A 12,267-nucleotide genomic window follows, 5' to 3' on the forward strand; every position below is an offset into this window, starting at 1 on the left:
ACTGGCCAGTCTCCTGCTCGGGTGGGAGTTTGGCTCCAGGAAGGTGACTGGGATTGTCAAGGGCTGGGGGTCCAGGCAGCAGTCCCAGGGGCAGAATGCAGCTAGCCACCCACTAAGGCCCCTGTGAAAGGCCTGGGGTGTGTTTGGCTAGTACTGGCTCCAGCTGGCAGGCAGGACTCTTCCTCTGGAAGGAGCTGGTGAGACTTTCTAAAAAGACAGTGTCTGGCCTCAAGTGACCACCCCTTGAGGAGCCTAAATGCTGGCTCCTTCTCTCCCAGCTTTGCACTTCTCCCTCCTGCTTCCCCACACACTTTCTCTCCTTCTTCCAAAACCTGAGCCCCTGGGGTGGGGCATCCATTCATATCTTCCTCCTCCTCCCCTACCTGGGGCCTCTGCATGACCTTCACTGTTAAAACTCACCCACACTCACTCCCTCTTTCTCATCCACTCCCTGCACTCATGTCCTACACCCACAGTGGGGGAGGCAGTTGGTGTTAGATCCAGGTGCCCTCTATGGGTTATTCTGTTCTGGGCTCAGGATTCTTAGGAGAAGGTCTCTGACCCTTAGAGGTCTGGGAGCAGGAGGTACATGATGAGTGAAACGAACATGGTGTGCCTGCCATCTTGGAGAGGCGGATGCTGGGCAAACCACCAACAAATAAATGTATAATGTAACAGGGGCTGTGAGGTACACCCCTAAGGGGGACTTGGACCCTCAAGAGGGGCATGTGGCCAAGCTGGAAGAAGCGGATGTGTACTGAGTGGATGGGAGTGTTAACTGGGCCAACGCAGTATCAGGAAGAGGGGGTTTCTGGCAGAGGGAAGAGCAAACGTGGTGATCCTTTGGTAGGAGGAAGCTAGGACCAACAGGAAAGTTCAAGAAAGCCAGGGCCACTGAAGCAGGGTGGGGAAGGTGAGGGATAGTGACATGAGTCTGGGTAGGAGATGGGCCTGACCACACAAGACCTGAGGCCACAGTAGATATTTATTTTTATTTTTATTTTTTTTAATAAAATAATTTTTATTGGTGTTCAATTTACCAACATACATAATAACACCCAGTGCTCATCCCGTCAAGTGTCCCCCTCAGTGCCCGTCACCCACTCACCCCCACCCCCCGCTCTCCTCCCCTTCCACCACCCCTAGTTCATTTCCCGGAGTTAGGAGTCTTTATGTTCGGCCTCCCTTTCTGATATTTCCCACACATTTCTTCTCCCTTCCCTTATATTCCCTTTCACTATTATTTATATTCCCCAAATGAATGAGAACATATACTGTTTGTCCTCACAGAAGAGATTTAAATCTTGGTCCCAAGAGATGTCCAAAGCACTTGTAGCATTTGAATCAGGAGAGTAGCACCATCAGAAATGGTCTTTGGAAGACCCCATGTGGAACATAGAATGTGGGCACCAGGGAGGAAATGGGGGCTACTGCAGAGGGACTAAAAGATGGGGGGTGGTGTGAGTGTGTAGGGGTGGAGGGGGCGACACCTGGAGAGGCACAGAGGAAAGGGCTGGTGTGTTCCAGGAACCACAGAACACCAGGCTTGCTAGGGAGGAAGGGAGGGTGAATACCTTGCCAGGGGGCGTGGCCTTCACTGAAAAGTCAGTGTTTTTCTCTTCTTTTTTAATGACATAGAATTTGTGTAATATAAAACTAACCATTTTAAAGTGAACAATACAGTGGCTCTTACTACATTTACAACATTGTGCAACCATCACCTCTGTGATTCCAAAACATTTTCGTCCTCCATCCACCCCACCCCGGAAACCCTGTACCCATTAGCAGTCATGCTGTTCTTCCCTCTCACCAGCCCCAGGACTGTCTCTCTGGACTTGCCTTTCCTAGGCATTTCCTATCAGTGGAATCATACCAGTATGTGGTTTTCTGTGTCTAGCTGCTTTTACTCAGCTTTGTGTTTATCCGTGTTCATCCGTGTTGTAGCGTGCCCTGTTGTAACTGAATAACATGCTGTTGCATGGATAGGCCACATTTTTTTTATCCATTTTTCAGATGATAGATGTTTCCACCTTTAGAAACATCAGTGTGTTATTTTTTAAAAGATTTTAGTAATTTATTTATTTGAGAGAGAGCACAAGCAAGAGGGGAGAGGGCTGAAGGAGAGGGAGAAGTAGGATCCCCTTGGGGCTCGACCCCAGGACCCTGAGATTATGACCTGAGCCGAAGGCAGACACTTAACCAACTGAGCCACCCAGGCAGCCCCATCCGTGTTTTTTTTAAATACTTAGATTTCTTCTTAGCAGCACACACACCAACTAATTCAGAAGCTCGGTCAATGCATAAAACAGCTTGAAGAGGCACTATACTCTGCTTGAGGGGTGGGGGCTAGTGCCTTTCAGGCTGAGGTCTTTTCCTTGAAAATTCCTTCATAGGTTAAAGCAGCCAAAAGCATCACCAAAAATAACTCATCTGCTCCCTTGCTCCAGAATCTTCCCTGGCTCTCTGGCTAGCAGCAGGATAAGTTCCAAAGTCCTTTGGGTGAAAAACTTGAAGTCAGGGAATGAGGGAATCAGACCTGGGTTTTGGAAAGGATAGGCCAGATCAGTGAAAGTGAGGCAGAAGATTGGGTGGCCAAGGGAAGCTGAGCAGGGGCCATGGGATATGATGAGGGTAGCACCTTTTCCCAAGGGATCCTCTCCTTAGGCAGGTGTTTGCTAACCAAGCTGGGGACTCAGTCTGTATTAGAGTGGGTGAAGGGGCACATGAGCAAGTTCCCATCACCAGCAGTGAATAAGCCTGCCCCCCATGCATCTCAGCCTTGGGTAGACCTTTGGGACCTCTCGGCTCCCTCTCCCTCTCCCTCCCAGTAGTCTGTGGGCAGGCCACCCTCAATGTCCTAGGGTGTTTCCTCAGCTCTTACACCTGCTCAGGTGTTTCCTATCCTCCACTAAAATTCAGTCCCCTGAGAAATTGGCACCCTTGTGTGATGTAACCACCGTAGAAAACACACTGGTAGTTCCTTAGGATGTTAAATGGGGTCACCACATGATCTAAGAATTGCACTCCAGGGTATATACCCAAGAAAAACAAAAACATTTTGTGTAGAAAATATCCACACACAAAAACATGTGCACAAATATTCATAGCAGCATTATTCACAATAGCCAAAAAGTGGAAACCTCCCACATGTCCATCAGTGGATGAACGGATAAACAAAATGTGGCATTTCCATATGAAAGAATATTATTTGGCTACGAAGAGGAACGAAGCGCTGATACCTGCGGCAACCATAGGAGCTTTGAGAACATGATGCTAAGTGCAGGAAGTGAGACCCAAAAGGCCACATTCTATGTGATTCTGTTTATGTGAAATGTCCAGAATAGACGAATCCTTAGAAAGAACACAGATTGGTGGTTGCCAGGGCCTGGGGGCAGGAGAAATGGGGTGTGAGTACTGGGTTGATAAAATGTTCTGAAAGTCAGTAGTACCAGAAACCACTGAACTGTACACTTTAAAATGGTGAATTTTCTACTATGGGACTTCTATTTCAGTTTTTAAAAAATGCAGCCCCTGAATTTGGCCGGGAAAAGAATAGCTGGTTTCTTGTTGGGGTGGTCAGATAGTTTGCACCAAAAAGAAAGGCCCAGATTTGAAGATGAGACAGATTGATGGGCCAAGAGGGCAGGTGTCGGGTTGGCTAGGTAAGATACGTGGTGCCAAGGGTACTGGAAGGATAGTACTGGCCAGCACTCTGGGGCTCAGGTAGACCAAGATGAGGTTAGGATAAGACGTCAAACCGAGGGATTTCAACCTTATCTCATTGGCAGCCAGGAGGCATCAATGTTTTGGGTTTTTTTTTTTAAGATTTTATTTATTTATTCATGAGAGACACAGGCAGAGGGAGAAGCAGGCTCCATGCAGGGAGCCCGACATGGGACTCAATCCTGGGTCTCCAGGATCACGCCCTGGACTGAAGGCGGCGCCAAACCACTGAGCCACCCAGGCTGCCCAGTTGTGAATGGTTTTGGACATGAACTAGTCAGATTTGGTGATGGTTTAGGTTTTTATGCCTTCAGTGGGAGGGATGCTGCCCAGGATCTCTCAAAGGCCTGTCACCAACCACAAGCCTTGGGAGTAACTGGGAGAGAAAGGAAAAGGGAGATGGCGCCTGTAGAGTGGCATTGGGGAGATGTGGCCTGGAGTCTCCCCCAGGTGGCCCAGCTCCCTCTTCTGTCCTTCAGATCCTGGTGAAGACCATGATACGGAAACGCTCTTTTGGGAACCCGTTTGAGGGCAGCCGGCGGGAGGAGCGCTCATTGTCAGCGCCTGGAAACTTGCTCACGTGAGTGTCCACCTGCCTTACTCTGGGGTGGGGAATGAGAGGCTGGACCCAGGGCAGCGTTGCCCAACCCACTCCATCCAGGCCCATCCCTGGAGCGAAGCATCTGGAATGACTCAGACCAGATCTCCCAGGCTCAGTAGGAACATTGGAGCAGCTGTCTCTGGTTCTGCCCCACCCCAACTCAGCCCAGCTCCTTTTGCGGACAGTGAACCCCTGCTGGAGTTCTACCTTTCTCAGGGAAACTTGCACTTTAACTGGGGGACCTCTTGACAATCAGAAAGCATTTCTGTGGCCCAGAAACATGCATGCTTGATGGTGGGATTATCAGCCCTGTGATGGAGGAGCAAGGCCTATCTCACCCACATGACCCTCTGTGCTACGCAGAGGTGCCCTGCTCAAGATCCCCCTGGCAGCAGCTCTGTGAAGCTGGTGTTTGGTCTGAGTGTCTCTGGGGTGGGCGACAGGCATCTCATAGATCCCAAGGGTCCCTTCTCACTTCCCTTTTCCCTCCCCTCTGGCCATTCCAGCAAAAAACCAACCAGGGAGTGTGAGCCCCTGTCTGAGCCCAAGGTAATGCCTGCCTGCCTGCGCTGTAGCCTCTGCCGGAGCCTGGGGGCGGGGGCAGCTGCAGAGCACGGGGCATCCCCACCAGGCGGAGGTTCCTCCCAGCTTGGGCTGCTGCGCCCAGGCTCACCTTGGGCCTCTGGACCTAGATTAAAAAACAAAGGTCATCCTGGGGCTTGGACCTGATGGTGGGTCGTGCATGTGGGCTGGCGCTGCGGGTGCATGGCGCTCCACCCGGAATGCCTGTGAATCCACCCAGGTCTTCTGACCCAGTCTGGTACCCACATATGCTCAGTGCACGTCAGTGGCATTGAGGCTGTGTCACAGGGTCCCGTGGCTGCCCCTGCCCTGGGTCCATGTGGTCAGAGCATAGATCAGGCATGCATTGTTCTGGGGCTCTCCAGCATCTACCCCTTCTTCTCTGATGGGTTAGGACCTAGAAAATAAGTTCCCTTCCAGCCTGCTGCAAATTAATGTAGGAATCTTCTGTCCCCAGGGTGGATCTGAACCTTTTCCTTTGGCCATCTCTTTTCTTTTTTTAAAAGATTTTATTTATTCATGAAAGACAGAGAGGCAGAGGCACAGGCAGAGGGAGAAGCAGGCTTTCTGCAGGGATCCTGATGTGGGACTCGATCCCAGAATCCCAGGGTCATGACCTGAGCAGATGCTCAACCACTGAGCCCACCCAGGTGCCCTGACCATCCCTTTTCTAAACACAGTGCCTTCTCAGCATTTTCAGCATGTCCCAGGACAGATAAGAATTTTTGTCCCTGTGGACTAAGATGATAAACACTTAGCATTCTTGCTGCTTCTCATCCCCCCACTGCCTATGGCAAGATAGAAATTCCAGTATTCTTTCCATTGAGCTCAACTCACTACCTTATCCTCAACTGGGAGCTCCATTTCTGTGTTTTTTTCTTTTTTAAGATTTTATCTATTTATTCAGGAGAGACACAGAGAGAGAGAGATGCAGAGACACAGGCAGAGGGAGAAACAGGCTCCTCGCAGGGAGCCTGATGTGGGACTTTTTCCCGGGTCTCCAGGATCAGGCCCTGGACTGAAGGTGCCGCTAAACTGCTGAGCCACCCGGGCGTCTCAGTATTAAATTTTTTTTTATGTTTAGAATCTTATAGCTGGAAAGCCGTTTCTGTGTTTTAAGAGCAGCTTTATTGAAATATAATTTATATATTACACAGCCCTGTACCCTTAGCTATCACCACCAATTCCCTATTCCGAGGTTTCTATAGAGTTGCCTATTCTAGACACTTCACATCAGTGGAATCATACAACATGTGATCTTCTGTGACTGGTTTCTCTCACTCAGCCTCATGTTCCAAGGTTCATCCACAGTGTAGCAGGTGTTAGAGCTTCATTCTTTTTGTGGCCTAGTTATATTTCATTGTACGGGTAGACCACATCTTACTCATCCATTCATTAGGTGATGGGCATTGTTAACATTTTGACTGTCACGGATGAATGCTGCCACAAGCATTCACATACAAGCAAGCAGCCATGTCTGTGTGTTAGGAGTTGACTTATGAGATGAAATTTATTGGCCACCCTCATCCCGAGAGTCAAGGGCTGAATCATGTAGTGGACTGTTTATGATCAGGGAAAGTGGCTGGTAACAATCAGCCAGTTGCTGGCAGCCTGAGAAGACTGCTTCATCCCTGTGAGGCTGTCCCCTGGCTCTCTACCGCCTACTCTTTCAGCCTCCTGGGTGACAGGGAGTGGACAGGGACTGGCCTTTTTTTTCCTCAATCTCAAGTTTTAGGGTTTGCCTCCTGTTTGCAAGTCTGTCATCTGTTTCTTATTTTCAGTGAGCTCAGAATCACAAGCTACCAAGAGATTGGCCTTTGGGCAAATCCTTTATTCCCTCACCTGCAGTCCCAGCAAGACCTGGAGATTGCCCTAAGCCTGCTGGCGGGATGCTTTGATTGTCCACATGACCCAGCACTCTGGAGTTCCAAGGGTTTATACAGATGTCGGAGACCTCAGGCCTAAGGCCTGCCAGCCATCTGCAACAAGAGCCAGCTGGTACATGCAGGCACTTCTAGGGCAGGAATTGAGGACCTGATCTGACATCTAGTTACAGTTCTCCTGCCTGGGAGATTTGACCCCCTATTCTTTGGCAGAAACATAAAAGCCAATGAGCCTGCTCTTTCAACAGAGAGGGGTTTCTTCCTAGGATTGTACAGACATCACACTCTCGTCCCTTGTGCTGGGATGGAGGTTCCCTTCTGGCCAGGCACACGTCTGCTGTGGCAAGCCCAGCAGCTTCTCTTCGAAGGGCCATCGCTGCTGGCTGATGGCATGGGACTTAGGCTTCTCCTCAGGGATTTTCCTTCCCACCTCCCTAATGAATTAGGGTGTCCCCCCTCCCCTCAGGTAGGTCTAGCTGAGGGCACTTCAGGATGTGACCTGTCAGGGACACAAGGACACCTTGGTTTCTTCTGCTCTGATCACTCACCTTGCTGAGAGGAGGGCCCTTCTCTCCATCCAGAGTGTCCCATGGGCCTGTGTGCTGGGGATGGTTCTCTTGACCACTGTTTCTGAAAGGCTGGCTGTGTGCCAGGCCAAACCCAGGTGGTCCTGACCACTGCCCTCTGGAAGCTCACCTTCAAGTAACTAAAGATTAATCTTCAATCTTAGCCTGAAGAAGGAAGGTTGGGGTGGGGGGAACACATCAGAATACCTAAAAACCTCCATGAACAGTCCCCAAGGCTGGCTGCACACGCTCCTCACATGGCATGATTTTAGGTGTTAAATAGATAGGTTCGCATCTATTTTTATAGTTCTTTTCTATTTTTGGCAAGTGATGCTGCTTCTCCATTTACAAAGGGGGATATAATGTCTCCTTTGAAACTTTTGTATAGGTGAGGAAACGGGAGAGACTCTAAAAGCTAAGTCAGTGACCTTCCAGGTGGTGTGGGAATAAGGGAGAGGCTCCGGCTGCGGCAGCCTTGCCTTAACGTGGGTTTTCTGTTCGGTGAGCAGGAAGCAAGGCAGCGAAGACAGCCTCCGGGGCCCCGACCCGGCCCCCGTGGGGGAGGAGGAAGTGCTCTTGTGAAAGGCGGTCCCTGCACCGAGAGTTGGGGGGCCCCGGCCCCCGGCCCCCGCGCTCGCATGCATCCTCTGCGGCCCGACGAGGCGATGGAGTAGCTGCCCGGACACGCGACCTCGCATGCAGGCTGCACCCTGCGTTTCCATAGCAGCATGTCCTACGGAAACCCAGCACGTGTGTAGAGCCTTGACCGTCATCTCTGGTGTTTTTGTGTTTTATTTTGTTTTGTTCCGTTTTGTTTTCTTCCTTTGTTGTTTTAAAGGGGACCAAAAAAAAAAAGACTTGACTCCATGACATCGACCTTGGCCACTGGCTGGCTGAACGGGCAGGTGTGAGGAGTTGCAGACCCAAAGCCACTTGCATTTTGGGACAATTGCTTTTTAAAACGTTTTTATGCCAAAAATCCTTCATTGTGAACTCAGAACCATGTCAGATATACTAAGGTGAATGTGTGTGGGGTTTGAAAACCATGAAAAACTGGCAGAAAACTCTGGTGGTGTGGGCTGAGACCACAGAGTTAGTTGCTGCGTTTGAAAGGGAGAGGAAGAGGGAGTGTGACTCCCCTGCAAACCTCGAAAGCCCCAAACTCCAAGCTGTGGCACCTTCCAGGACGGTGGACTCACAGAGTCAGGGTAGGGCTAGCCTTCAGTAGCTGCAGGGAGCTTTGGTGCACCTTATTTGTAAGAAGGACTTAAATTTTTTTTAATGGGTAAAGTTGCAGTCAGGAAAAGGGAAAGGGCTTGAAGCTCATTAATTGCTTTTCAAAGGGGATTTTCCATCCCTCAAAGGGTGTTCCGTGTGTTTGGGCAGGGAGCAGTTTCACCTAAAGGAGTGATAGCCACTCACAGCAGGTTTCTGAAACATTAACTGAGCTCTAGTAAATCTCTTGTTCAATGACAAAAACTTCAGGGTGAAATCCTACACTTCCATGTACATTACATGACTTAAGAGTAAACAAAATATTTTCAATTCTCTAGACTGAACTCTCGAGTAGTTCAGAGGTCATTTAGAGCTTCCAGGATACGTTCCCCAGCTTTAGGCATGTGATCAGAGTTAGAGCCCATGAAACCTGTGTCTGTATATTAGCAGCTTGGCTTGTTTAGAACCTGCGTATTCTAGAGACTGCCAAGGTTTTGTTTTCTCAAATATTAGCTGATTGTTGTGGTTAGTGAAACAGTTTCTGGAGGGCCAGTGAGGAAATACTCTGATGCGATGGAGACACAAATGCTCCTCCTTACGGGTAAAGCCCTATTGGGATCTACACAGTCACTTTGGGGCACCCTTTTAGAGAAGGTGGTTGAAACCTAGAGCAGTCCTCAGGGCCCAGGAGAACCAGGGCTTGGCACAGGGAGTTGTGTTTTGTAAGCCAAAGGTCCAGACAGAAAAGGCTTTACCTTTTTGGGTTCCATCTCAGACTGGGAAGTTTCATTGAAGTTAAGTGTGACTTCTTTCCGGAGCCACAGATGGCTGAGCAGAGTTCAGGGGGGAGGAGAACAGGAAGGCCTCTGCCCTGGGAGATTCCCGGTGCTGTGGACTCCAGCTTGGGGGAAATGGTGTCAGTAACTGGCCTTGGAGGACATGCTTGCCTGTAGTTTCTGATCATCATTGGCAGGAGGATCTTCTGCAGAGAGACAGCAGAGCAAGACCTCGTGCCCCCGCCACCCAGAGCATTCACAGAACCTGGGTGTTCCTGGCTTCCACAGATCTTTGTAAGCTCTTGACTGTCATTTAGCTCAACTTCTCTTGCTATTTTATAAACAGTATAGAATTAGGGGATGCTGGTTTCCAAGAGCAAAGGACAGCCGTCAAGATGGAGGGTTGTCTGGCCTGCTTTCTTTTTGTGACCTGGTACTTCCTCTTGCATTCCTGCGCTTGTTTATATTTATGGGCACCACCCCTTCTGGAAGCAGCTGGGGTCTGGTTAGTTTGCAATAAGCACCTTGCAGTAGTTAGAGTCCTTAGTCCCCGCCTGTCTGTGTGGACTCTGGTCTGGCCGAGTGGCTCGCCCAGGGCGGGCTGACAGCATGCGGAGCTTCTGCAGAAATCCTGTTTACACAGTTGCATCGGGTAAGAACATTTCTTCTGCCACAGAACTCCCCACTTAAGGTTTCCTGTGTGGAATGTCGGCTGTTTAGGTGGGTGGGTTCATAACTTTTTTTCAAAGAAACACCAAAGAAAGCTGTGTGAAGGAAGCGCCACCCCCCAAAAAGGATAAGCTGAGGGCTGTACCATCATGCGGTAGAGTTACCATTTTCTTGGAGCACAAACGTTGGCTTTTGAGAAGCTGGCTCTGTCAGGAAGGGGGAGAAGCCATCATGGGCAGCTTTCCCAGGTGAGCAAAAGGGGTGCCCTGGCAGTTTCTTCCATTGTTGGCTCATCTGTGGGACCAACTTGGTGTAAGCAACCTGGGGCCTGCACAGGTTCTTGCCCCAACATCCTCTGTCCTGCTCCACTTCTACCATCTCTTCCACAGCCCTCCCAGGGGCTCCGAGAAAGCCTTAGCTAGCCCCTTGACGGCCCTGGGGGCTGGAGAGGCTGTCTCCCCAGTGGTCTGGCTTTCCTGTGAGTTAGGGCTCCCACCCTTTCTGGAACAAAGAGGCAAACACCTGAGCATTGAAGTGGGCTCAACCTGTTGCTCTCACTCATCTTCCAAAGCAGAGCTTCCTATTGCTGGGGGGAAGAACTATGACCTCCACTTGTTTCCAAGGTGCTAGAGAAGGTTTCAAGGTCGTCAGTTCCCATCCTCTTTGCAGCTTTATGGGCCGAGTTTCGCAGAACTGCTAACTTTTCTATTCTGTGTCTGATTTAATGCCCGATGCTTCTGTTTTATTCCTGATCCTTTCTACTATGCATTTTCCTTTTATCAGGTGTACAAAGTTAAATACTGTGTATTTATCACTTAAAAGTACATGAATTTAAGAGAAAAATAAGCCTTTGGTGTTTTTCCACAGATGTTTAAGCTTCTCTGTAAACTTGAAATAAACAGCAAAATGGTGCAAAGCCTAGGCCTTTTGGGGATATTTTTGCTGGTCATTGTTTATAGATATCTCTAGGACATCCATCCTTATGTCTGTTTTTCTTCCTTTGTGAGATCAGATGTCCACGTCAGTATAACATATTCAGCATTATATTATTCATTGTCAGTGTAACCATGTCCTAGTATCCTGCTACTGAAAGTGTGGTCCCTGGACTGGGAGTGTTAGCATCTCCTGGGAGTGGGGTGGAAATGCAAGTTCCCAGACCCCATTTAAAGAAGATCCCCAGGTAACTTGTGTGCCCACTGAAGTCTGAGAAGCACTGTTTTAGCAGGCAGGTAATTGCTAGTTCTTCTTTGGAGACCAACCAGGTGAGCAGCTACGGGAGCAATATTAATTACACATGGAACACATCCTGCGAGCAGGCATGTTCTAGGACACATCACCCCACAAGGTAGGTATTTATCCCATCTTATGGATTATTACCTGCAAAGTGAAGCTCAGGAAAGTGAAGTCAGTTGTCCAAGGGCTCCAACTTTGATAGCAAATGCAGTGTTCTACAGAGCTTGGACAGTTGCAGGTTGGTTTGTTTTAGTTTTATTTATTTATGAGAGACACAGAGAGGCAAAGACATTGGCAGAGAGAGAAGTAGTCTCCCTGGGTGAGAAGCCCATGCAGGACTCGATCCTAGGACCCAAGGATCATGACCTGAGCCAAAGGCAGATGCTCTACCACTGAGCCACCCAGGTGCCCCAGTTGCAGGTTTTCATGGCATTTGGAGACTTAGAACTGATGCGTCCTTCAGGCTAGAGGCTGGGGGTTCCCTGCACTCCAAACGTGAATCTAGCCCATGACATTGCTTTATTGGCTTTGAGCTCAGGTTTTTTGGTAAAAGGGATGGCAGATGAAGTCTGAAAGCTCCTTGTTCTGTTGTTGCAGAAATGTAACATTGGAATACTGGTCTTTAAGAGTCAAGAGCAGGTGTTCCTATCCAAAGACTCCACTGAGAATTGAATGAAAGCTCTAAGACATGCAGACAGGTGCATCACTTTGCAGAGTTTAGGAATTCCAGAGACTGGAAATCTGTCCATGGGTGCAAAGGTGAAGGACCCCTACTTAAGCAGCAGCCTGGGGAATGCCAGCCAGTGGGAATATAGCTGAATGGTGAGTAAAATAAGCAATCCTTTCCCCATCCTGCACCCCAGCTGGCCTGAGCATTACATTTGAGAAAAAAGGAGGCCAAGAGAAGTCTCCCCCACTCTGTTAACTATCACTTCTTAGCCTGCCAGATGAAAAACTGTCCCTAAAAAATTCCAGCTCCACTTGATCCATGTGTTTCAAGCAGGCTTTTTTTTTTTTTT

General features: G+C 49.2%; 1 protein-coding gene across 6 annotated transcripts in view; it reads left to right on the forward strand.

The window, feature by feature from the left end:
• The window catches only part of CAMKK2 (calcium/calmodulin dependent protein kinase kinase 2), a 48,463-nt gene extending 37,532 nt beyond the window's left edge, over positions 1-10,931 (forward strand). For 3 of the 6 annotated variants that reach the window (XM_072802459.1, XM_072802462.1, XM_072802461.1), the window contains 3 exons: positions 4,203-4,303; positions 4,831-4,873; positions 7,865-10,931. In XM_072802459.1, the coding sequence (XP_072658560.1) occupies positions 4,203-4,303; positions 4,831-4,873; positions 7,865-8,029 (309 nt within the window). In that variant the 3' untranslated portion in view covers positions 8,030-10,931. The remainder of the gene's footprint in view (positions 1-4,202; positions 4,304-4,830; positions 4,874-7,864) is intronic. The other 3 variants (XM_072802463.1, XM_072802465.1, XM_072802464.1) reach the window with 2 other exon arrangements.
• Positions 10,932-12,267: the final 1,336 nt, after the last annotated feature.

Source organism: Canis lupus, chromosome 27, assembly GCF_048164855.1.
Source record: "Canis lupus baileyi chromosome 27, mCanLup2.hap1, whole genome shotgun sequence".
Taxonomy (NCBI): domain Eukaryota; kingdom Metazoa; phylum Chordata; class Mammalia; order Carnivora; family Canidae; genus Canis; species Canis lupus.